A 27,782-nucleotide genomic window follows, 5' to 3' on the forward strand; every position below is an offset into this window, starting at 1 on the left:
AGTTTGCAGATGTTTTCTTGTTCAAGCTGGAAGTTAAGTGAAAAAGCACTTCTTGTTAAATGTCTGCAGCTATGCCCTCCTGACCTCTGTGACAAAAGCACTTAACACTGACAAATCCCAATTAACACCACAAGGTTTTCAGCACCAAAGTCAAGGGAAGAAGAAAAGCCGCCATCGAACCACACTGCGGCATGAGGATGACGATGTATCGCCCTTGCCTTAGCGGCATAAACCTTTCATCTGTCGCACAGATTTCCCACAGACAGACACAGCGCCTTCACAGAAAACAGACCCAAGGCCTCGTTTTCAAGGCCTCCACTTTGAACAGGCTGATGGGAATGCAATGTGCGGTTTAAAGATGACACCATGACACATCCTTGATGTGTTTCCTGCATCTGAGGACAGAAGACTGACACAGACGACCACCACATTTGTCAATGCAAAATTGCGACTAAATTCATCTGTCAGTAATCCGCACAGGTTGAATCAAGGTAACAGGACTCTTCTTGTTTATTGAAGACGTTTTGGCTTTTTTCCAAAAAGCTTCTAATTTTAAATTTTCTTGTGAGTGTGTCCCCTGGTCACAATAGTGCAACTCTAGTCATTTAACAAAAATAAAAATAATAAAAATAAAATAAGGGCGGCACGATGATTGACTGGTTAGCACGTTCGCCTCCCAGCGGTGAGGATGCGAGATCGAGTCCAGGCTCCGGCCTTCCTGGGTGGAGATTGCATGTTCTCCTGTGCCTGCGTGGGTCTTCTCCGGGTACTCCGGTCTCCTCCCGCATTCCAAAGACATGCATGGCAGGTTAATTGGGCGCTCTGAATTGTCCTTACGTGTGCTTGTGTGTGTGGATGGTTGTTTGTCTATGTGTGCCCTGCGATTGGCTGGCAACCAGGAACATACTAGCAAGTACGTTCAAACGTTCAGACTCGTAATTACGTTTTTAGGTAATTTTCAACGTATTATTGCAATGTGTGCCAAATGCTTAAAAAAAAAAATGTTCTTTTTATCCACCAGCACATGCGCGAGTAATACCACGGCACGTGGTATTATGGGAGAATATGCTATGTAGCATTTAGCCTATACGTTCTGACATCTCTCCCCCAAAATATTGTCTCATTTCAAGGGAAGAGTGGCCATGAATGAGCTGTTTTGCTACCAAGCAGGTGAGCAACCGATTAGTATAGTATGCTGGACGATTATTCAATAGACACAAACTGGGAACATCAATGAAAACAAAAAGCCAGGCTCAAAATGGTCACATTAGCATTTTTTTTTTTTTTTTTACATATTAGCGTGCAGACTCACAGAGCAGCGATCCCCCAATGGCCGCCTGACTTCTTGCCGGCCTCAGTGAACAATGACAAGCCGATGAGGTTGATGGTGGGCGCGATGGCCAGCGGTCCGATGTATCGGAGCACAAAGCCCACCAGGCCAGTGAAGCCCAGCGTGATCTGGACCAGCGACGACACCAAGATAGCTCCTTGGATCTGTCAAGTGAGGTAGGAAATGAGCCACGTCAGCCACTATTATTTGCAGTGAGATGATTCAGTACATCTACCATACGATTCAAACTATGATACTCACTTCAATTATGATGCAATATGATGTATGCTGTTTTGACTCAATCCACTTTCATTGAAATTCACTCCGTTACATTCATTCCCATCATGTTACGATTCCTTTAAGATCATATATTCACTCCAATTACAATATGATTCATTTCAAATACGATAGAATTCTCGCCAATTCCGGTACGATTCACTTGAATAATTCAGTCCAAATCAATGGAATACCATTTGCTGCAGTTAGGTTGCGATTCACTCCAATTATGACTTAGTTTCACTACAATTATAACACCATACGATTCACATTTACATTGATGATTCATCGAAATATATTTTTTGTTAAAACTTTTTTCTCATCCGCACAATTCTCTTAAGGCAGCTCTCACGCTGGATTTAATTAAATTTATAGAAGCCTACCGACAGTAATCTAATACATAGGTCATACGTCAATGCAGAAGTACACTGTTCACACACACAACAGAATATATCTGAATAATGTAGTTACGACCCTTTACTGACCACATGAGTTCTATTCCCTCCTGTGAGCATTTGTTTTGCAACACTGCGCTGACAATGCTGAGATTGATGGCTGCAAAAACACTTGATGTACTTTTAACAAATGACAGATGAATTCCACAGACAGTCATAAAATTCATGAGCCCTACACCACTTGAACATTTTGTGGAGGGGAGAATTGGCTTTGTCGTGAATGTTCTTTTCACTGTGAGTTTCAGACCTACAAGTGGGAAAAGTGCAAATAACTCAATCCCGGGATTCGATGCGGTTGCCTGAAGTTAAAATTTTAAACGCAATTCACAACATGACTCACACAGGATTCACCCCTATTGCAAGACAATTCTCCATAATTCCGATACAATCAGCACACTTTCAATTCCATTCATTCCAATTAGGATACTCTCAGATTTCACTACGATTTCCGCTGATTACGATAGGGTATCCCCAAATTACAATACCGTACAATAATCGGTATTGGTATTGTCCCCGAAAAAAAAACATCAGTCTATCGCTAATGTCCATGTTCCAGGTGTGTTTTTACATGTCGGTTCAAAGCTGTGAACATGTTGGACTTACCTCGCGCATTCGCGACATCCACACTTCGTCGCCACTTTCCGCCATCTGCAACACGCTGGTGCCATTGTGCGCAGACAACATGGCGGGATCTTGTGAGGCGGGGCACTTCCACTTGGGCAGCGCAAGGATGGCCAGGGTGGGAGTGATGAAGCTGAAGGTCCCTCCCTGGAGGATTGGCAGCCTGCGCGCCAATGAGGATGACACTTATTAGGCACCAGAAACACATCTAATATGATTGTATTTCGAATCTAGTCATGGGTGCTACACTTCTTTTAGAGAACAAACGATGAGCATTTTTGATATCCCCTTATCTCATTTGCTCCCAAAAATACGTTCTATTTTAAATATTACCAGTGTCCCAAAGACATATTTATAAATGTTTTTTCTTTCCTTTTTTTTGTATGCTAAAGCATACAGAAGGCATTGATGCAGCCTCTGAACTGAAGAGAACATTACAAAAATGGCCAGCAGGTGTCAGCAGAGTATAAGAGTTCAACCAGGGCCCTGTTGCAACAAGCTGTTCTCACCACAGTTTAAAACAGATTTGTGAATAATTAGAAAACTTGGCTATATTCTAATGCTAATTGATTGCTGAAAAGCGGAAACAGATAGAAATATACTTTTTTTTCCTGATGAAATAAGAGACTAATCTTTCTTTTGGTGAAGTTCCATGTTTGTTTGTTTTTAATAGCAATAGAACACAATATTCTGTGGGTCTTGCAAAATCGGTCAAAATCTTCAGTGAAAATGGGTGGGAGTGAATGAGTTAATCAAGTAATTGTCAAAAATATCGCTATTGCAACAACTAGCATCAATTCACAGAAATTTATGTCATTTTCATAAATTCTTAAATTAGGATTAATAATCTTTTTTACGATAATGCAGATTTTGTAATTGTGGAGTATAATAATTGAAATTGTAATTGAATTTCAACTTATTGCACAGCCCTATTTTAACCCCCAAATTATCTTTCTTTTGTATCCCCCATGTGAAGTATGATTGTATTATGTTCCCAAAGCCAGGTGGTGTTTGGGCCTAAAGCAATTTTTCATCAGTGCTACTGGAAGAGAACACACTTTCTTACCAGACGTATGACAAAAAATGCTATCTACAATGGACAAAAAAAATACACATAAATAATATGCCTGTATTTTGTTGATGCAGGGCAGAAATAACACCACGATAGAAACATGCAAACTTGCAAAGGTCTAACTCCGACTCGTTAACACAAACATGAGTGTGCATACAATTCACAAGAAATTTAAAGAAGAAATTTGTGGGTGTAAAGTGTGTCAGAAATTGCTGTGCAGGTATATATATATATATATATAAAAAAAAAAGTGTAATAAAATGCCCCCCCCCCTTTAACTTATTAATTCCAAGGAATGCATTACACAAAAAAAGTATGTTAACTGAACCCATTTTTTCCACCTGGACTTAACAACAGGCTGTTTGTCTTCGAAACGTGAAAAGGATGCAAAGCAAATAAAGATTAGATGTGACCAAAGTGTTTGCCGGGATCTGCGTTTATGTTACGTTTTGTCTTCCTGCGACCTGCGTGGGCCGGCATCGCAGACAAAAGCCTCCATTATTTGCTCAGGTTTTTCAGTATGGAGCACGTACGACTCAAATGTGTGGGAGGCAGCGGCGTACTCAAAAAGATGGATGCATCACCGTCATCATCATCATCATCTCCTCACTCCCCCGCGATTGTGCTTAATGGCTCTCGAGAGTTCACACATGAGCTTGACTAAGCTGCGTACACATTGAACGTCTTATTTATGACGATGATGAGTGGCGCAGGAGAGAGGGAGCGCGTGAGCCTTGAAATGTCTAAGCATGAAGTTAGAGATAGTTTGCGTGTGTGTGTGTGTTCAGTCCTCATCAAAGTGTGTGAAACACAGGCGTGACTGCTTCATCAGAGATAATCAACCACCCTCAAAATGTCATCAAAGCTTTGTGTCCTCTTTACTTTTTGCTCTGAAATGAGCATAATCAATTTAAACGGCTAATTTAGTCAAAATCATTATAATGTGTACACAGTGCAAACTTTTAAATATTAACTGTTACCCCACTATTTGCAGGCGTGGGACCTACCGTGAATAGTAAAAATCTGCAAGTGATTGCCATCCACCCAAAGAGTTTAGAATTACCAATAGATGCCACAAGATGGCGGCAAAGAACGCTAAAGCTCTAGGAGTAATGCAAAACTCTATACACTGACAGAGGTGGGCATTCCGTCAATATTGACGGAAGGTCCGTCAATCCATCAACGGATGCTCATTTAGCTGCGCAATCGCCGAATGACGGATTGGCGGCTCGGCTTGAAATATTGACAGGTTGATGATGACGGAAGGGTGTCCCAACTGTTGACGATTGCCGAATGACGGAGGCTCAAAATTAACTCTTTGACCGCCATAAACGTTTAAAGACGTTCAGTATAAACCTAGAATTGGCCGCCATAGACGTTAATTGACGTCTACTATGTTTTTTTTATGGAAACGGGTGGAGGAAAGCCTTGGGCAGCTGTGCTCCAAGTATCAAGCCGATCGGGTTACTATAATGAGTATTCCTGGCCACTAGATGGCTGTGATGAGTCTTTTGGACAAGATCGGGTAGGAGACAACAGTAGAAGAAGAGAGGCGGAGCTAGAGTGTTGAGGGGGAGAGAATGGCTAACTTGGCTAAGGGAGTCAAAAAGGCTACAGATGGCAATCAGCTCACGCTTGATCCTTATTTTCAAAGCTCAAAATGACGACGGAGTTAAGTCATAGTTGAAGCGGTGACGCGGCCGTTTCGACCACGTCCGAAGGCCCCACCGGCTAGCGATGCTAATAACGTCCTAAGGCCGCACCGGCTAGCGATGCTAGCACCGGAGAAAAGTGGTGCACAACTGAGCACGTCTGCACAGATGACGTTTCATCGGACGATGACGAGTACTATGGGTCCGATGCAAGACAGTCTTGGACAGTCTTCCAAAGAACGTGAAGGTAAGCGCTAACATGCTAAGAGATTGCTAGTAAGATTACTTTACTAACTTTTCGGCGATCTGCTAGCAGCGTGTGTAAATGTGCTGATATACACTAGAACATCTATTACCTATACAAACGTGAATGTATGTTTTATAGATCGTGCTCACAGCAACGTCCGACCGCTGGTTCTACGACAAAGAAAGGTAAAAAAACAAAAAAACAAAAACGTTTTCAATACACCGCAACAAGCTCCCCCTCATAGGGCCCAAAGTGACCCTTCTCACAGTGAGCAGAACAAAGGTAAAAAGAAAAAAAAAAAAAAGATTCTCCACAGCTCTAATAAAATATTTGATGGTAAACTTCTTCTATAATTTACAGAATGTGCATCAACCAATACATCGAAGAAAAAAAGGTAAACATGCACACACACACACACACACACACACACACATTGCATCACAGTGCTCTAAAATAATATATGATATTGAAATGTATATTTGCAGATCCCAAAGATTCTGGCTGGCTTGAAGTTGATGAATTCGGCTGGCAGCCAACCATCTTCCCCTTTGCTGCAAAACCAGGACCAAGGGATGCTGCAGCAGAGCTGAATTCCCACCTGCCAGCTGACATCCTGGAGCTCTTCATCACGGATGAACTTCTCCAGCACATCGTTCATCATACCAACCTCTACGCAAATCAGTCCATGCAGAAGCAGACTGACAAAAACTGTTGCGCACGTGTAAATAGTTTGCAAAGAGTTTTCCAAATTGTTTGTTCGGATTGCTACTGTTGCATGTAAATAAACTGTTATTTTGCAATCAAAAAACATTTTTTATTGTTGGGGTAGTGTTTTATAGAAGTTTAGGTGTTTGTAGAATCACTCATGCAAAAAAAAAAGTGCCAAATTCACTAGAGTGCATGAAATAACATCGTTTCACAAAAAGCTTGATTTCTCCGTATTTTGGAAGAAAATAAGAGGATTTGGGTGAAACGAAGGTGTTTTCTATTGTTGATTACTGAAGATCCGAATAAGGTAGAAACAAACTTTTTTTTTAGATGAAAGATGAGACTTCAATCTTTCATTTGGTAGTATCCGTGTTTCCATAGTCCTAACACAACATTTTCTGTGGAGCTTGAAATATCGGTAAAATTCTGTAAATCAGCTGGCAGTATAGGGGTTACCTTTTCCGAAAATGGCTGGCAGTCAAAGAGTTAATTGATGCGCCCACCTCTGGAAAGTGAAGATGAACAATAAACACTAAATGTAAAAAAAAAAAAAAAAAAAAGTGTGTAAAGTAACAAGGAGAAAGTTAGTGGAACTAATGGGCTACCTTGCGACCCACACGCATTACATAACGTCGGCAAAAAAGCTATAATTTGGTATCATCCACTAATACCTATTACTGCTTCAGAATGCTGCTGATTAGGATGAATTCCCTAGTTACAAGCCCTGGAATTTGGTCAAAATGGCTGCTTAAAAACTGTAGAGGATGATAAATTACAAAAAAAAACAAAAAACGGTTAATTAAAATGTATCTCTTCATTTATTTCATGTCATCAAATGTTTACCTGACTCCGATACTCGTCTGAAGCAGCGTACTGAGGCCAGACACGAAGAAGATGGTGCAGATGAGCTGGCTTTTGGCCACGTTGTTGTCGCTGATGCAGAGCGGCTCGGCCAGGATGAGCGGGATGGCGATGATGCCACCGAAGGCCAGGACGTAATGCTGCGACAGAGCGGACATCTTTGTTTGGGTTGACTCTTGAAACAAGTCACAATAACTTTTCTGTATCAAAGAAAATGGGGGGGCTCAACGTGCCACTACGTCTTTTACCTCAATTCAACTTTTAAATTGAAGAGGAGTAGAATACACAGCTGGTAATAATTTAATACAGTTTCTTTTGAAGAAATTGACTGGCTTATTGTGAGTTAAGTCAGTGTGTCTGATAATTATTGGACCACCACTACTTTCAACTCAACTAAACCAAGAACACATTAACCGCCATGTTAATTACTAATTAGTGTTATAGTTATAGTCAAAGTTAAGACTTTTAGGTAAAATTTAGTTTTTAAGTTCGAGTAACAATGTAACATACCTGAACATGCTATCTTCACTGCGGATGCATTTCCGAAAAGCCCGCGAGACAGCACATTATTGCGCTCTTTTTCAAACAAACAAGTAACAAGAACAAGTAACGTATTTAGCCTATTATGAATACATAACTTGAACCTTACAGTCATGTTTATCCATGTCATGAAATTACCTAATTGAAAAGGAACAAACGTGGGCTCTCAAGAGGTCGGCAAGTGGGCCTACGTCACAACGCACACCGATGCATTGTGGGACTTGTAGTATCAATGAGGACTTTTCGAGCAGAAAGACAAGATGCAAACTGGTAAGATATTTTCTTATGTACTTGCAACAACCGGATCATTTTATAATGGGAAGGGGTATAGGATGGAGATAACCCATCAGGAAGTGAATTAGCGAGATGTTTGAGTAGGAAATGACAAGTGTGAGTCGGGACACACACAGTAAAAACATTTAAGGAAACGCTAGCATAAACCTGTAGCAATTATTAAAAGTCTTCCATGAGAAAACCTGATACTGTAATAAGCAAAACCAAACAAAGTTAAATGCGAAGCATATTCTGTGTCTTAGTTTTAACCGAGTTGTTTCACAAGGTTGGTTTTGTTGCCATAACGCCTTACGGTTTTTCCCCAAACATCACAAACTGAGGCTTGGCTATTTGGGGCTAAAATATTATTGACTGACAGTGGAGTGGGGCATGCGGCTCACTCTTATTATGTCAAACTCATTTTGGTCAATGGCCGTATACTTGGTTCATATAATTTCAGATTAATATATTGATGAATTAACTATTTTTGAAATTATAGGTGAAGATAAACTCTTTACATTGTGTTCTTTAATTGTATACTGGGCATTACATTACGAGTCAAATGACAGAAGTGATCCATTTTGATTAAAAAAATCGATTTAAAAGCATAAAGATGAGGTAGGCAAGTTGGAAAGCAGACAATAGCTGTGGAATGGAGCATTGTCTATTATACAAGACGAAATACAAACAAAAATAAATTGCAAGTTTTATAATCAATGTCGAAAAAACAGATTGCAAATGTCGGCCTTTTCAGTGATATGACGAGGTATTTATGGCTGATGAGGTTCTGACAGTCAGTCTTACAAATTTACTAGCGTGTAGAGTGGCGTGCCAGACAGACAAAAATTGGTTAAAAATAATTATAACAGCATGCTTTTGTCATGCATAATATTTAGCCTGAATCATTTTAGAACTAATTAAATTTCTGAGCGCTGTGAAAAACATGAATTTTAACATCAACATATTCATTTTACTAGCAGCTTCTAGGTCTCTGCGCACAAGAATGGCAGCAACTCAGCAAAGCACTATCCAACTCGCTGTGTACTTTTTTTTTTTTAAATGAACGGTTTTATGCAATCAGCTAAACACTTGTGAAAGGAGCACAAGTGACTGAGTTAAGATACTTAAAAAAAACGCAGGCATGAAGACAACCATAACTGCTTGTCACTTGTGATGAGGTTTGATGAGGAAAGCCTGCCGACAAGAACATATCTGCTGTGGTGTTAGACCTTATAACCACCCGCCACCGCCGTTAAGGTGCAAAAATGTCAGATGTGTGGGTAAGTAGCGACTGCTTTCATGCTCAAGCTCTGCATGAGCTCTTTGGCTTTAGCTTTGTTTAATTTACAAAACAAATCTACGCTCCATCAACGTGGATTTACTAATACAGTAGTAGTAAAATTGCCCGTCAGTCATATTTAAATGACCAACTTTAGCGCTATTTGCAGTTTTTTCTTTGGTGTTTTGAAGGAAGAAGGCAGCATGAAAACACAAGCAGCTTGGCAGCAAGAAGCATGACTCCTTTTCGGCGAATTTTAATCAATTTCTTACGAATTGCAATTTTTATGATGATTGACACGCTGAGAACATCTTTTTGGTGCTTCATTCCAAAAAGCCTCCGTCTTGTACTTTTTTTCCCCTAAACTCCCCTGGCCTTCCCGTTCCCAGGTTGATAAAGTGCAGGTGGTTGAAATGAAGGCCAAGCTGTCATCGTACCTCAAAGACAGCCAGTTCCTATCATCATAACAAGCTTGAAGCTTCCTAACGCTGCCAACGTTCTGTGTTCGCACCGCGCTGACGCTAAGGGGCATTCAAAGTCAAACACATGCCGTCTCTCGCCGGGATGTTTACGTTCCATTTTGACCCCTGTAGATGATCCCAATTTCACCGTTTTGGTTTTACAAACATTTTTTTAGCATTCCGCTTTAAATCATACAGATTTATGGTGATCTCTCTGAACGCCTGTACAGCAGGTCGGCGAGGCGATGTCAGTTTGATGATGGAAGAAGCCTCCTGGGAGGTATTGTTCCCCACCAAGAGCCTCAGGGCGGTATCGCCATTCCAGTGATCTCTCACCAGCCTTATTGAAAAGATGACAATTGCAATGCTGCAATGATTGACTGACATCATGAGTAGGGCTGTGCTTGGTGACTCGGATAGAGAAGCGAATTGACTGTTAAAAATGAATGCCGAATCAGAATTTTCAGATTTGATTCAGAACGGGTCGTATTGTTGCATGTATTGGCACTGAGGGATATTTGGGTGTAAACACTTATAATATTTCATTATGTGTGACGTATAATGTTGCAGAATGAATTAGGCCAAGTGGAAAGCTATCAAAACTCTTTAATGGCATAATAACGCTAACCGATGCGTGACTTGCAAGTTGCAACTTGGGTGGAAAATTAAGGCAAAGTTTGATGACTTGCCATTATTTCAGTCATGCAACCCAGATGTTTTGGAAAATCCAATCCTCCAAGCTTGTCTTCTTCTATATTTGGCACTACCCATCTATCAGTTGTAATATACAAGCTTCAAATTTAGTAGCAATGAGACAAATGGTAAGAAGTATGTCTTTCAAAGACCCCCAGCTGCTTCAAACCGAAAAGGCCTGTTGGGTTTTCGTCCAGAACTTCATGAGACATTTTGGCAAGCATACCTACCAAATGACATGCAGCTAAGTTAAACTTGCTTTGGGGCAGATGGTGTTGTAATTGCTAACATTGATTTTATTACTAGGAAATATACAGCAGTGAAACATTCCAATGACTGTCCATCCAGTGTGGGCTTCTGTTTCCTTCAACTTCAATTTGTCATTGGTGCAAGCGCATTTCATCATTGGTAAGTCCTCAACCCAAGATGTTAAAACTTCACATTATATTGTAAATGTGCATATCTTATTTATCTGATACAGCATCTAATTTGGGCAGCCATATTTACGTCATTATGTGTTCAGAGTCGCTTGATGTGTCTATCAGCCCACCCTGCCTGCCTTACTGGTGTCTGGTAGGAACCCGACAGTCGGCGGACTACTTTGCTAAAGCAGTGTAATAGGTGGACATGAATCTGTACACTTATCTTTGATGCTGACAGCCTGACACATTTGGAGTTTTAACTGATCCAGTTTTAACAAACCACTCTTACACAAATGCATGTTCGCGTGTGTTTTTTTTAAACAAACATTATTGAACACTTACTTCGCACACTTGAGTCCCCAACTAATGCAATTTTCTGCCACAATCACGCTTCTGGTAAGTTGATGTCTAAATTATTACACAAATCTAATATATTTATCAGAGTAGTAGCATGTTCAGTGGGGCAAATAGAACATTATTCCAAGGAAATTTTAATTTGATTTTCGCTTAAATATTAAAATCCCGTGGTATCTGCAGCTGTGCTTGAATTACTAAAACCTTTCTGTGTGAAAAGAATGCTGCCAGGATGTTTACGTCCAAACAAAGCAGGGTGGGCAGCTATGCCAATCAATTAGCCTCAAGGTCATCAGCTGCTTACGAGCATGTCAAAAGAAATATTCAGTCTTGACAGAAATTCATTTCAAATCATTGTTTAATTTGATGTAAACCCCAAGCTCAGATTTGATTAGCCATAATTAGCCGTTAGCCTTGTAACATCAAGAACACTAAAATAACTTGTTACGAATAGATTACAATCTACCTCTGCCCTCACTTATATTAAATAAAATATATGTTAAGAACATTGAGGTATGAATGGAATGTAAATCAAGTACCATCTCAAATTTTATTAGTATGAATGGAATGTAAATCAAGTACCATCTCAAATTTTATTAGTATTAGTGTTGATGTGTTTTCGTTTCGTGCGAAGACGGACAAATGCACGAGTTTTGACACACACGATTAAAGATACATAAGTCCTCGGTTTAAGACAAGGGTTCCATGCTTACGTCGGCAACGTAACCTAAAGTACATAAATCAGAATGTGCTACGTGGTAGTGAAGTAATGATTCCAATCAATATTTGTTCAAAAGAAAAAACACCATTGTAAACCGAGTAAGCGACTACCCCCTGTAGTTCGGTAGGATGATCGGTTGGTATGTTATATTATTAGTATGTCAGTCAGTAACTTAGTTTTGTTCGTAAGTCAGCCTTTCATAACTTTCAAAATTTGTTTGTCAGGACTATCATAAACTGAGGACCTAGTAATTGGTCAGTTGGTTGCTTTAGCGAGTAAATTACAGGGGGTACTAAGTTCACAATGGTCGTTTGCAAAGGATACCCTATAGACAGATGGTTGGTCAGTTTTAGTTTGTCAGTAGTTCATCACGAGCCGTATATAACCTCAAAACAGTGTGTGTGGGGAACGATGTAAACAAAAAGGATGCCATTTGGGTTATTGTCCATCATGTGTTTAGCCTTTTCAACACAAGCTAAACAGATCTTTTCCTGAAGCTTGTGTGGACATAAAACAGCACGAGGTTAAATTTACCTGGAATCCGAGCAGAATGCAGAGGTACCAGGGCGGCCGGTCATTGAGAGCGTAGACAAGGTCGGTGGCCGAGTCAGCGCTCTCCTTCCGGGCCTCCACGTCCATTGCTGGCTGTTCGTCAGCATCTTTACCCTTTTGAAAGAACCGCATCATCAAACTAAATCCCGTCAATAACACCCACTCACTCTTATGATTATATTTATATATATATATATATATATATATATATATATATATATATATATATATATATATATATATATATATATATATATATATATATATATATATATATATATATATATATTAGGGCTGCACGATATTGGAAAAACATGCGATATGCGATATACTTGCTGAACATAGCGATATCGATATTATTGCGATATTTAACATGTATCTAAAGAAATTACATTTTTATTATCTAATGAAAGAAAAACATTTTTCATGCGACAAAATAAGCAACCTTAATGTAATCTTAGTCAATTGTAATTATGTCTTGATCATTTTCAACTATTGGATGGCGATGCACGTTTTATTTAGCATCTGACTGGTCAAATTCATATAAAAAGCATAAAATTCCATATAAAACTTATTGCATGCCTTTGCGATATGCATATTGCAAGGGCCAATATCGCGATATCGATATTTTTTCGATATATTGTGCAGCCCTAATATATATATATATATATATATATACACATATACATATTAGGGCTGCACGATATTGGAAAAATATGCGATGTACTTGCTGAACATAGCGATTTCGATATTACTGCGATATTTAACATGTACCTAAAGAAATTACATTTGTATTATCGAATGAAAGAAAAACATTTTTCACGCGGCAAAATAAGCAACCTTAATGTAATCTTAGTTAATTAATTGTAATTATGTCTTAATAATTTTCAACTATTGGATGGTGATGCACATTTTAGTTAGCATCTGACTGGTCAAATTCATATAAAAAGCATAAAATTCCATATAAAACTTATTGCATGCCTTTGCGATATGCATATTTCAAGGGCCAATATCGCGATATCGATATTTTTTCGATATATTGTGCAGCCCTAATATATATATATATATATATATATATATATATATATATATATATATATATATATATATATATATATGTGTGTGTGTATATTTCTGTGGAATTTGAAAACTTGCTGGAAAAAAAAGTTTCAAAGCCGCTTTTATATCAATAGAAGCAAATCCCAGAAAAATAAGGAAACCACCAAGCATTCAGATTTTATCGCAAGGCCAGATCACCCAACGTGAGCATGTGTGGGTTGGGTTTGTGTGTTTGGCACCACCTGTTGCTTTGGAAAGAGCAAAACTCATTTTTATAAGATGATTCCAGCAGCGTTGGCAAATGCCAGGGCAAACAAATGCCCCGCTGCCACCATGTGTTTCAGGAGTAGAAGAGTACAAAACAACCATGGCATGTTTGACGTGGTTTAACCCCATTTGCGGGCATTTCATTTTGAGTTACGGGCCAGAGATGAAAGTGTAAATCAGCATGGCTTCCATTAGTGCATGGAGGCCATCGTCATTGCACCCTAGGTCAATTTAACTGAAACTGTCTTGTGGTCTGTCAGCAAATGAAAACCTTGTGCAGTGGCTGCAGGTCAAGGTAGGGCTGGGGCCGGGCTACCGCCTCTCCCATGTGCTGTTGTTGTTGTTGTTGTTGTTGTTGTTGCGATTTGTGCAGTTGTCAACGTCTGCCTCACCCCAGCGCTCGCTCAACATTTGGAGAGCTTCGCAAACGCAATGCCAAGCAATAAATCTATTAATTTTATGGGCAACAAAGTGGCCAGCTAAGGTTTTTTTTTTTTTTTTTTTATCATCGAAAAAATATTACTTTTTAATCGATACAAATAGGGCTTTGGTCTTGAAGTATTACTGCTTTTTCCTTTGGAAAAAAGTAGGGAAAAATACTTTTTGACTAGAAAAAAAAATTGGCATCCCCAAAAGACAACAAGACAGATAGATGTTGGAGTAACTTTTAGAAAGCTCTTCATGTAGTTTTAGGGTTGACTGATGCACAAAGGACCAAAAAATACTGCAAGATGTGCAAGTGCAAGATGAAAAAAAAGGTCAGTATTGTGTAGACAAGCAAACTCCTCCAAATGGCAAAAGACTGTTCAGCTTCCCTTCTTTTGTATTATGTTTGCTTGATGGCTGCTTCCAACTGGGAATCAGGTTGACAGACACTTGATTGGGTTTCATGTCAAACATCAAGACCAATTCATGTTTCTTTTTTTTTTTTCTTTTTTTTTACTGTGTCAGCACATTTCTGCTGTACACAAAGGTGCCTTTGATACATAACCTTGCCACCACGTAGCAAGACGTCCAGAGAGACACCGCTCTACTAACACAATGCTGTCAGAAATAGCAACAAGGGTTCTTTTGTTGTCACGTTGAATCCGATAGCCTTTGTTGTCTTGTCTTTGTTGTTGTTTTGTTCTCATATTGATGTCACAACAGAGCATCCTGTTCAAGCTCTGGTTTTAACAAGACATTGCTGTAAATAATAAGGGCGTATACACACTTCAAAGTTGGTTCTCTGGACCGGATTGAAAAACTGAAAAACCTTGGCGCACACCAATGGTTGGAAACCTGGTGCTTATCAAAAATGAAATCCCTGGTCGGCGCCAAACCAGTGAAACCTGGTAGGCCTACGTACCAAACCAGTGCGTACCCAAGCTGACAGACATTGGTGCACACCAAACATGCATATAAATAATACAGCTCTGTTGCAACACCAAACTAGTGAACACTGATTCATACCAAATGGTTGAACCATGGACATCACATAAGGAGACTATGGTGCCCACCTAACATGTAAGACCGGATGGGCACCAAACATGAACCCTGGTGTGCACCAAATGATATGTGTGTATCTAAGGCTAACATAACCCCGTAGACAAGCTAACAGAAATAGGCATCCAATGGCGTGCAGTGAAGGCCTTCAACGCTTTCTCAGATGGCCCAAACCACTGTCAGAAGTACTGACATGTAAACCTTATGTTTAAAAGGCAACACATCGCAACTGAAATCTGACTGGACTGGATTCATCAAACGTAAAGGAATCCAGTCCAGTCAGATTTCAGTTTGTATGTGTTGCCTTCATCGACTGGATTCATCAAATGTAAAGGAATCCAGTCCAGTCAGATTTCAGTTTGTATGTGTTGCCTCGTAAACATAATTGGCCTTCACAACTGCTTTAATTGGCCTTCTTAACTGCTGCATCAAACGCACATGAGCGTTAAACACAAAACATACTTACCCATGGTAGAAGAGCCATGGTAGAAGTCCCAGAAATAATGTCCAAAAAGCATATCGATGTGACAGCAGGCAAGCATGGTTATTGGTTACAAATAGGACTCTATATACGTACACGGTTGTTATTGCGTGAACTCAACTCTCCAGTGTGAACCCCACGTAATCTTGTGGTCTGTCGGGAGTAGATTTCCGGACACTGCAACGCACACGGTGTGAATTGTAGTCCTTGCAGAAGCCGTACGGAAAACGCACCGCGTACTTTCCGCAGCCAGTGTGAATCGTGCTTTAGTCGGGACATCTCATTGACATAATGCATTTCCTAGCCCCTTACCCTAACCTTAACCATCACAACTGATTGCTTAACCGTAGTAAGCCTTACCCTAACATCAACCAAAATCCAATTCAAACCTAAACTCTAAAACCAAGTCTTGACCCTCAAAAAGAGATCTGAACTTGTGGGAGCCACCAAATGTCAGCCGGATAAGTCGGTCCCCACAGTGATAGTTAAGCCGGGAATATGGGCCCCATAATGTAGCAAAAACTAACACACACACAAACACATTTAGGCCTAACTGGGTAAATAGTGATTGTGAACTGCTTTATTGTAGTGTAGATATTTTTGCGTTCTTTTACATTATTAAAAACTATTATTTAATTAACTTCACACACCTGTGGCTTATTACCTGGAGCTTCCCTTTATCTGTTTGTTTTGTTTGGCACGTAAGCGCTTCCCTGTGTGGAAACCAAAAACCCTGATAAGGAACCCTGATGCGTACCAAAGGAACAAACTGTGCACAAACATCATTCAACCCAAGCAAAAATGTGATGTATTCTTATGCTTTTTACCTACTGGCTGATGGTTGATGTTGGCATATTTATGACCAGTAGGAGCAAGGGATACTTGATACGCAGCACTGATGGAGTGTCTTAAAAACACAAAGAGGTCAACTCCCTGTTCAGAGAGGCCACATGGGACAGATCGCTTTCCTCGGCATGGTACAAACAAACAGCATTCAAGTCGGTCTGCCATGGAAAAATGAGAGCTGGGTATCCTGGCATTAAAATCAAATCTCATTTTCTCATTTGACTAGATCCCCCCCCCCCCTGTTTAAAGAAAAAGCAAATGACAGTGACATTATTACAAACAGCTTTTGCTTTTTTTTCCACCTCTTCTGAGATTTTCTCTATTTCTCCTTGCGTCATCTTTCACTGAAATAATGGGAGAAAACAAAACAAAAATCCTATACAGGTAACAAGAAAATATGTACTTCCTAGCCAAAACATGAACCATAGGTACAAATAATTCCGAATAAATCTTTTTTTTTTTACGACCAGGGTCAGAATAGTTTTTTATTATGTTTTTATTATAGTTAATTTTTATTTTGTTTTCACTTTGTTTGAAATTTCAGTCTATTTTATTCATTTTTAGAGTAGGTTTGTTACTTTTTATTAGTTAGTTGGTCAATTAGTTGGTTTTGCTTTATGCTTTATTTTAGTTCAAACTTCAGTTTATATTAGTTTTAGACTTTTAGTATTAGTTTTTAGCTTTTTTTTAAAGTCGGGTACAAGTGAACAAAATGTAAATACAATTCTCAAGCAACCAACCTTCCTTCTTCTGTATGGATTCACAGCAATATTGAAATAAATACATGAATAATGATCCCCAAAAGTTCATTTTTGATGTTTACTTACAAATATGAAAACAATTATTGCAATTATTTTGTTAAACTACAATTCTTTTCAAATGACTGTTTGATCTTCCTTCTTTTGTTCGGACGTCAAGGTCATTTTCACCAACTCTAGTATTTTTTTTCCATTTTAATTTTTTTTTTTTTTTTTATTTATTTATTTTTTTACATATTATTTACATGGATTTTTAAGTGATCCAATGCCAATATCCTCCGTGTTTACATTTCCTGTAAACTTGAAACCTCCCGCATGCTGGATCTGTTGCATCCCTGTCCTTGCTTGGTCTCCCGATGCAAGCAGATTGTCACGGACTGCGGTTAAAAACAATCCCTCCTGGATCTGGACCAGGACCAGCGTTGACTCTTCCCTCTCACCCTTACTTTCCCGAAGCGTGGTCATCATTTTAACAAGCACTTTTTGACTTTTGAACTCAGGGTCAACTGTTCCGTTCACTCGATGAGGGGGCGGGTTTGTTGGCTACCCATTTGTTGTCAACACTCTGACAAATTCCCCAACTTATTCATGTAACACTTGAGAACTGTAATGAAATATCGTCGCAAAGGAGGATAAAGAAAGTGTTTTGCTTGGCAAAAAATAAAATAAAATTCTTGGCGCTTTCTTCACCTAGATGCCCACACGCTGGCTGCCATTGCCAGCAATAGATACGCGTTGCGAATCATTAAGGAACATCTGGTAAGTGAAAAACGATACCATTGGGCAATCTCCACCTGGCACCTGCATAGCGCAAGTTCGTTTGCCGTTTCTTTGCAGATTCTGACTTTTGGGGAAAAAATATAACTTTTCCTGGAAAAAGATTATGAGAACAAAACACGACTTAATTTTCTACTAAAGTGGTACTTTGACTTAAGTATTAGATGTGTTCTGTGGTCAATGTTGTAACTCAGTTTACTTACACAGCAGTAAACTTTCCTAACTGAAATGAACTGAAACTGCAGTCATCCATTCCAGTGCCCTAGAAAGCAGCACATATTTTTGTTTAGTGTTATAAAGCAGAAGCACGCTGAATTGTATAAAAGCAATATAAAGAGAAAGTAAATAATGAGACTGTTTTTTGTAAAGTGTAAATAATTACTGTACATACATTCTGGGGGCCCTAAGCATGTTGGGGCCATGCCCCACCCGTACCCTATCAACAAAGGTGGCTCCCAGGTAGTAGGCAATATAATTATTTCATAATTTAATTTAATTTAAATATTTTTATCATTTTACAGCTTGTAACTTCAAAACCTTGCAAGATAGGGAGGAGCACTTATGAATTCAAGGCACCACTGTATCTAGATCTTTATTTGCAAATTATTTGCCATTTTCTTTAGTAAATAATACAACTTTTTATACTTAAAAAATCTGACATTACAACTTTTTATCCTTAGAACAATAAGTTTATTTTCATAATACCAAGACGTTTTTTCCTCAAGATGTTTTTTGTTTTGTTTTTGTTTTTGTTTTCATAGAAGTAAATTCTACTAACATTTAGACATTTTTTGGGGGAATTTATTCATGTTACATTGCAACTTTGGAAAAAGCAAAATTTTGAGATATGACTTGAATTTTGCTCAACTACTCTTTTTAAAATACTACTTTTCGCCTAATTAAAAAAAAATGTACGATTTGTACTTTTATACAATTTAAAAGCTAGTTTATCAGATATGCATGAATCTTTGGACTGTATTTCATAGACAGGCACATATGCGCTCGACGTAAAAACTGTCACATCTTCATTTACGTGGCGGGACAAGTCTAGTTTACCGTGTTTAGGAATTTGGCAGATGGCACTAATGCCATGCTGGCCGCTTTGGGAGACAGAGGGCATTTTTCTTTCCCTGCCAGCACGCCCGACACTTTGGTGACAGAAAGTAGATACTATTAGATCAGCTCAGACCAAGTCTACGTTGTGGTAAAAGGTGCTGTGAATTTGATCCGTGCGCAGGCAGACCGATTCTGATATGTGTCATAGTAAAGTTTAATAAACATGACAGCAGCGTGCATCAAACCATCTGAATCATTGGAGAAATCAGTCAGCTGACAATTATTTAGTTTATCGATACATTGTTTCAACAAATGCATGCTCTACAGCCCCCAAAACAAGCTTCAGCCATCATAAAGTCTTCCCATTTTCACCCTCAGATTCTCACCCCTGCTCAGTATCAGCATTTGTATTGCACATCAGTCACTACTACTCATCCATGCAAAATCTGTCTTCTATAAGCTTAACTCTTGGCGTCAACATTGTGCGTCACTGCAGTATACATCTATTCAAAAGCTAGTTTATCTGATATGTATGATGTCATCAGTTACTACAGTGTACAGCTATTACAACTGCTCTTCTATACACGTTCTGTTCCATACACGCACATCGATCACTACACTATGGCAATATGATCCCATACGCTGTCACCGTCAGCATGCTTCATGCCGGCAGGCGCGCTGTCACAAAGGCACGCAAATTTATGGACGTTCCAGTTCAGGCTCAGAGTTCAAGGCCGACTTCAAAGCACGAGTTCGTTAGGGTACAGTTCAAACGACGACAAACACATCTGCTACTTGGAGTGGAAAGGCTTTGCATTGTGCAACTTACAAAAGGTCATTTGTGGCTTTATGTTGCCATCTGGTGGTGGTCCCGCCTCCACTGCGGGGTCCAATTTTGAACTAGTTTATAAAATGGAAATGTATCATAGCAGACTCTTTTAGTGTAGTAAATAATGGGTTTTTAAGTAGAATCAGAATTTTTCGACATAAAGAATAAAGTTCATAATAATAATAATAATAATAATAATAATAAAGCCTAAAGAAAATAATCAATAATGGAACAAGCAGCGTTTCCTACCAATTTTAAAAACCTTAAAATTAAAAATGGTCTTATTTAACAAAAACGATTAAAAAAAACATTTACACTACGTTGTTGGACACATACTGACGTGTGTCTAATTTTCAAGCATTTGCTGATTCTATGCTAAAATCAAACTCCTTTTACCTTCAGTCCTGTTACCCAAATGAATTAAACAATAGCTGCATTTAAAAAAAAAAAAAGATTGCCTGAGACACCTTTTGTGTATTTCAACTTCAATACATGTAGTCAGATTCAGAGTTGAAAAAGGCAGAAATTATACTGAGAATACAAGCACATATGGCGCATAAACACTTACCAGTGTGCCCAAATGTTGTGTTAATTGATTATTTGCCATGTAGCATCATGTGCATCATCAGCGTCACAAGCGCATAGATGTAATATCAGTGACAATATTACTACTTGGGTTCTGTAAAAGGCGCCAAAAGTGTCGACAGTTGATTATATAACACAGGCCGGAACTAAGCAACAACATGTGCCATGTATTGTTTCATTTAATCTTTTCCAGAAGACAAATGTGGCGGCTAAAGTCGTAAACTTTGGCCTGGCAAAACCTCACCGATTATCCGCTCACAGTCGATAATCCGACACATTCTCCCCCCAGGCCCCTGTGTCATCATCTTTATCTTGAGGGAAAAGCCTGCCCTTTATCTGATGATTCCAATACATTTTTAAAAGTTGGTGACAAAAAAAAAAAAAAAGGAATGATGAATGGGTTTCCGTTCACTTTCACAGCTGACTGTTTCCACTAATTGTTACAGTGATCACATAACACAAGCGCACACCAACAAGCAGAAAGTCCACATTCCCAAACTGAAGACCAACTTGTGATGTGAAGTTTTAGTTTTAGTCCCTCTTCAAAGGAAAAAAACAAAAATTATTCCAAAACATAATGACGGGCTGCTTGCGTGTGTTCAAGTATGGCTTACTCAGACTTTTCTGTGGGTCAGTCATGATAGAAACTCCTACCAAACTTCATCCTGCTAAGTAAAAATTACTTTTTTGTTATTGTTGTTTTTTAATCTCGCAAAAACTTTCACCAGGAAGAAAGTAGGCCTATTTGGTTTGGCTCGAGTCACACCCGATGTACAAAACTCCAATGTTTCACAATTTAGCATCATCAAGCACTTCTGTAGTACAAGCTTTAACTTTGGTAGCATTCAAACAAAGAATTCAGGCCAAAATGAGCCGAAAACAGCTGCTGGTTCACTTCCTATGTCTTTTTGGACATGTCTTCTTGAGACTTTTTCGCTGGTCTACTCACGACAAACAATCCTGCCAAACTTCATGTTGCTATATGGGTTAATAAGTAAGATATTAACATTTATTTTCTTTATTCACAATTCAAAACAGTTAAGGCACACGTTGTCATACAATATACATTTCACAGTTGAACAGGATCAAGTCATTAAAAAAAAATAAAAAAAATAAAGTGAGGAATTTAATCCAAAACAACATACAAAATAGTCTGTGCATTTTTGCTTGTCATGATTTTGTGGCAAGTCTATTGGAAATGGCTTTAAATCAAAATGGCCGACTTCCTGTGTCTTTTTGAGCAAGGCTTTTTGTTCGTCTACTCATCATGATAGACATTCCTACCAAACTTCATGTCGCTAATTGAAACATTTGGCCAAAAACAACCTTGTTGAGACAATGAAGTTTCATGATTTATAGCAAGTCAATTGGAAATTGGCTCTAAAGTGAGCCTAAAATGTCCACTTTAACTCAAAATGGCAGACTTCATGTGTCTTTTCGGCTTCTTGAGACTTTTTCTTTTTTATGACAGCCATTACGACCAAACTTCATTTTGCTAAATGAAACATTTAGTCAAATCCAAGCTTGTGGAGGTTTGTTAGAAAAGTTTCATGTTTAATGGCAAGCCAATTGGAAATGTCCAAAGTGAACCTAAAATGTCCGCTTTAAACCAAATTGGATGACGTATGTCTTCTTGAGATTTTTTGTGGGTCAACTCATGAGACACAGCGATCAAATTTCCCGTTGCTAAGTGAAACCCATAGTGAACAACAGTAGTCTTGTCCATCTGACATTTGCCGTGTCGATTGGATTTCCTTGTCGCTGGTTTGTTCCGAACACGATCGCCAGAGTGCATGGAATGTTCTGTATCTTATCTTATGTCTGTTACATAGTGTATATTTTATGGGGTGCAATGGTAATAAAGATTCAAATCGTAAAAGTGATTCCATTAACAGCTGTTTAACTTCTGTTTACACTTGTATTATTCTTATGAATGATTAAATGTTCGTAAAACCTTGCAAACATGATGAGGGCCTTTGGGGTCATTAAAGGTTTAATGATGGTCACGGTTTGACACCTGGATCCGATTGTCGACACAATTAGGGAAATACAAAAATGTTTGGAGGGTGAAATGACTGATTTCTTCGCTTGCGCAAATTGTTTGGTCTCAGTTGACATCGCACGTTAACGCGCTTGCATGTGATGACACGTTTTTATTTTAAGAGATGAAGTGTCTTATACAAGTTAATCATTTCATTTGACTCCAATTTAACTCTTGGTAGCATGTTTAAAAATACCAAGGGTACAAAAGTTGAACCTCTGGGTGTAAATTCTATGTAATATTGTGAAACTGTCAGTAATATATTTATTTTAGTACAAAGTAAACCACTGGGATGACTAACATAGGAGTGGTTCGTCAATAAATGAATCCGGGGGAGTAATTGAGTAATATCTGTGCTTAGGGCTGTTTGTTTTGTCAAAAGCACCCTCCTCGTGCTAGCTTTGGCGATCCGAGGAGGTACAAGCCACAGCCTACTTCACAAGCACAGCGCTCAGCCTGTAAACAAACTTTCATGTAGGATTTATGACATATTTGCCCACGTACTCGTCATGCACAATGCCACTACTGTATTTGTGCTGCTGATCACATTCACTTCTCGATATGTCATCTATTTATTCATCTAACCTGTATTGTGCTGTAGAAAAACAATGCTTTGTGAGGTCAATTCTAAAGTAATTAAAATGGGTTCAATGTTTTTGTCTCAAAAAGAAACGAGAATGTGGACCATCTCTCATGAGGATGGTACGATCAGTGAGGATGTCGGAGCCTCTTCATATCACTATTCCGAATCATACACTTCCTTCCAAGAAACAGATCTATTCAACATTTTTGAATAGATTTCTGGGGGTCTTTCAAAAAGGAACTCACCCTAGAGATTTGGTTCGACTGCTACCAAATTTGGAGGTGGACAACACTAAATTTCGAAAGAAGTGTTTTCATAGTTGTGTGTGTGTGGGGGGGGCATGGCGGCAAAGTTTGAAAACGTACTCTAAAAACACTGTTCAGCGAAGGGACTTTTTTTTTTTGTGTGTGGAAATTTAGCCCCCAAACATTAATATTAGCAAAATGAAATTTGGACTCTATCTTTTATCATTACAAGATGCACCAACAAGTCTGAATATGCAACGGCCAAAGTGCATTGTCAGTGTGCAATTTAGTTTTTTGGTGAACACAAGGCTCCAGACTAACAATTTTTTAAAAGGAGCGCAGTAGCTCCGAACCTGAAATTTTAGCAGCACAAGTAGAAGATTTAGGGGCACATACTATACTATACCCAACTATACTATACTATACTATACTATACTATACTATACTATACTATAGGGGTGTTAAAAAAAATCGATTCGGCGATATATCGCGATACTACATCGCTCGATTCTCGAATCGATTCAATAATCGGCTGAATCGATTTTTTTCTTTCTTTTTTTTTTTTTTAAGGATTCACACCTTGAGCATGGAAGAATGTTATATGAACTGAACATTAAGCCTTAATATTTTATTTCAATGCTGTTCAAACATGAAACAAATTACAACCTCTATAAGACTGAAATTTCAGATAAATAAATAATACATTTTCTTATAAATCTTACACTCTACAAGCTTACTGATTAGTATTTTCTAAATTTGAATGAAAAAAAATCGCAACAATCGACTTATAAATCCGTATCGGGATTAATCGGTATCGAATCGAATCGTGACCTGTGAATCGTGATACGAATCGAATCGTCAGGTACTAGGCAATTCACACCCCTACTATACTATACTATACTATACCATACATACGCGAGTGCTATTTTTACACCTCAAGGCCACGTGACTTCAGCAGCGTAAACAGGACGGGGATGTCTGCACTGTTTGTTTTTGTTCTCGTTTATCACACACACAAAAAAACATGCAGAGTAAACACTGCTGCTATGGAACGTGCACAAACGAATCCAGACACTACGACCGTCCACATATGAAGGATGTATTTTTTTGTGTTATATCCATTTCCCGAAGCCAAAAACTCAGAGGGATAAACGTGAACGGGGGTCAACTTGTGCGGACGTCCAAAAGACCGAATTAACGGCAGCGAGGTGAAGCCTTCCCCCTTCATATGTAATCATTTTGTTGGGGTCTATGCATGCTTCTAACAGATGACAATCCTGATCATTTGCCGGCTACCAACTGTCCAGAAGAGGTAAGCGATTTTCTTACTTTTTTGTGTGTGTGTGTGTGTGTGTGTTTTTGCGCTACCCGACTGCGGGACGGTAATAATGAATGGCGAGGAAAAATGCTAAGATGGCTTTGCCACTGTTGTTCGGACCTGTCCCGCCTGATTTTTATGTATTTATATTTTTGCCTTTCCTATAAATTGTGGCGTGGTGGTAAAAGGATAGCTTGTTGGCCCTCTAAACTCAAACCATCTCATCAATTGAACATCATGCTTGGACAGAATTACTAAGTTTAGCTCAGTAACGTCTCGCTCGTAGACTGTTTACATGCCTCGAGCATAACTGTCCCGTCGAGTTTGACCCGCTCGCGAGCGTCATGAATATTAATTAAGTGCGTAACGTACGGCACACCATTGACTTGCAAAGTAAATATTCATCCCACTCATTTTCACTTTATCATTGTTAAATGTGTGGAGCAATGTTGACAGCAATGAAAAATACTCAACAACAGTAATTATTATAAATAAATAAATAATTACATACATACATTTTAAAATCCGTAAATTTACTGGTTGCACTGGCACGAGTGGATGAAATTTTCAGTTGCACTGTTTCCAATTTTAGGGGCAAAATCCCACCATTTAGGGGAATTCTGGAGCCCTGGAACAATTTAATGAGAATTTGTCTATTTCTGGGCGTCCTAAATCATCCATTTTGTGTGATTGCTACCAAAAAAGCAGGAAACTCTGTTGGTCAAGTGCATAGGAAGATAGATGAATCAATCCCCTGAAGGATATTAAGGGCCCAACGCCTTTCGTGATGAAATCCTCTTTAGGAATAGTAATGGTGCTGTAAAATTGAAAAGAGTGAAATATAGCGACATAGCTTTGCCGTCGAGAAATCCTTCTTTGTGTCTTATATACATACAACAAAGTAAAGCAAAATGCAATTGATCCCATTGACATTTAGCCCACTTTGTTGAGTCCACATTCCACAGTGGCTTACTGTAACACTGTAACGAAGGACAAACACTAGAACTTGTTAAAAAAAAAAAAAAAATACAATTAAATCTAAAAATCCATTTTTGTTTAGTTTTTGATCCCAATGAGGGTGAACTCACCCCAAAAGCCAGATTGTCAGCACTGAGCTCCTTCAGGCCCAGCTCCAGGCGCTCCTCCTTGACGTTGAGGTGCATGCCGCGGGCGGAAAATCAACAAACACCGGCCCGAGAGTAGTACAGAAAAGAAATGTGGGACTAAGACGACAGGTCGCCACGGCAACTGAAGCTCACAGTCAAGTCACAAGAAGGGTGGCCGAGTGGTTCTGGGACCTCCCGCCCCATCGACCTACTGTACGGTCATGTGATGCGTGACCAGGGCTGGTCCTGTGAACGCGCGTCCGTCACATGTGTCGCTTCATCGGTCACCCTCGTCATCAGCGGAACTCGGGAGTCACGGAACAGCGTGAGTCGTTTTTTTTGTTTGTTTGTTTTGTTTTGTTTTCCACTGGCTGATTGTCACTGATATCAGTCCACCTCTCAAGTATTAGGGTATCTACCTCTGGTGGAGGTCATCCGAAGGAATCTGACTAAAGAACTGAAATGTGTTCTCAATGGGTCCACCACCAGATGTTCCATTTAGTCGACAAACAATACAAAATTTACTATTGTGATCAGTTACATTTGCGAAAACTGATTCCTCTATAAAAATCTTTATTAGCTGTACAGGTCACGTGTTTGCTAACATTTGAAATTAGGGATGTCAGGTGCTTAAAAATTTTAATCGTAAATAATCAAATGACTTCAATAGCTAACTCACGATTAATTGTCAATTTTATATTTGTTCTAAATGTACAATAAAATGTACAATAACATAGATTTTTTCCAAGTTTTCATACTCTTGTTAACATAAAAGTGGACAAAATGTTGAACTAATAGAAATACGGCTGCATATTTTCGTCATTGATACAGTAATTTCATAATAATTTCATAAAATTGAGTTAAAATTAAAAAGATGTCTTGTACTATAAAAAAAACAAGTGTGGTATTGATTTGTGTTGAGGTCATTTTTCTGCCAACAGATGGCATAATTGCATTTGTAAGACGGCGACAGCTCAGTGCATTTTTCTTTTCATATTAAGAGCTATCAAATCTTTAACATGAAGTAACTTGTGAAATTCTGCACATTTTTAAAATTGTCAAATATAACTTGGCCACAGTCTCCACAAATATATGCTTTATTATTTATTATTATTATTATGGATGGCTGACAGATGGATGGCTAAATGGATGAATGATGGAATGATAGATTAAACGGATTGGTTGGCTAATTGAATACTGTAGTTGGATCGATTGTTCAAGTTAGCAGGATAACACATGGATGATGAGGGGTTAATAAATGAATGGATGGATTGTTAGATGAAAAACGACAATGTATGAATGAATGAATAGCTGTGGTCCCACTCATTGAAGTAACCAGCTTTGTAAACAGAATGGGGCCACGGTAGGTGCGAGCGCTGCAGTGAAAACAAGGACTTAGAACGGTCTAGAGTAAACTCAACGGGGTCTCCACCACCTGACATAACAAGCAACACGTCATGTGTCACAAGTATTATTTGACTGTCTAGCCTTGGCAGGGTTTCTAACTTTGGTTTTTCCAATCTTGATTCACTCCATGTCCTTGCGCAGTGGTTCTCAAACACCAACTACCACCTAAAAAATAGCTTCCAACAGTGAAAATCATCTTAGAATACTCTGAAATGACAACCAACACCGAAGGGATGTGACAAGAAAATGATTTGAATTTAAAAAAAAAAAATGGTTTTGATTGAAAAGATGAGTCAATCAAAACAAACTAAATCGAATCCATCCATCCATTTTCTTAACCGCTTACTCCTCACAAGCGTCGCGGGGGTGCTGGAGCCGATCCCAGCTGGCTTCGGGCACCCTGAACTGGTTACTAGCCAATC

At 38.9% G+C, this 27,782-nt stretch overlaps 2 protein-coding genes and 1 long non-coding RNA gene across 3 annotated transcripts in view; 2 read left to right on the forward strand and 1 right to left on the reverse strand.

Annotated features, from left to right (window-relative positions):
• The window catches only part of LOC144016295 (solute carrier family 23 member 1), a 54,339-nt gene extending 28,183 nt beyond the window's left edge, over positions 1–26,156 (reverse strand). The window contains exons 1-5 of the mRNA XM_077517234.1: positions 25,936–26,156; positions 12,500–12,631; positions 7,205–7,362; positions 2,665–2,845; positions 1,313–1,494 (exon numbers count right to left, since the gene is read on the reverse strand). Of these exons, the coding sequence (XP_077373360.1) occupies positions 1,313–1,494; positions 2,665–2,845; positions 7,205–7,362; positions 12,500–12,631; positions 25,936–26,010 (728 nt within the window). The 5' untranslated portion in view covers positions 26,011–26,156. The remainder of the gene's footprint in view (positions 1–1,312; positions 1,495–2,664; positions 2,846–7,204; positions 7,363–12,499; positions 12,632–25,935) is intronic.
• LOC144016296 (uncharacterized) lies at positions 5,071–6,539 on the forward strand. Its single transcript, XM_077517235.1, has 5 exons — positions 5,071–5,653; positions 5,792–5,838; positions 5,885–5,935; positions 6,014–6,047; positions 6,139–6,539. Exons 1-5 carry the CDS (start codon positions 5,527–5,529, stop codon positions 6,432–6,434), a joined length of 555 nt encoding a protein of 184 aa, XP_077373361.1. The 5' UTR covers positions 5,071–5,526; the 3' UTR covers positions 6,435–6,539.
• On the forward strand, positions 8,012–24,833 carry LOC144016298 (uncharacterized). Its single transcript, XR_013282884.1, has 3 exons — positions 8,012–8,032; positions 10,775–10,876; positions 24,798–24,833. It is a non-coding gene; the product is annotated as an uncharacterized LOC144016298 (long non-coding RNA).
• Positions 26,157–27,782: the final 1,626 nt, after the last annotated feature.

This window comes from Festucalex cinctus, chromosome 3 (assembly GCF_051991245.1).
Source record: "Festucalex cinctus isolate MCC-2025b chromosome 3, RoL_Fcin_1.0, whole genome shotgun sequence".
NCBI classification, from domain to species: Eukaryota; Metazoa; Chordata; class Actinopteri; order Syngnathiformes; family Syngnathidae; genus Festucalex; species Festucalex cinctus.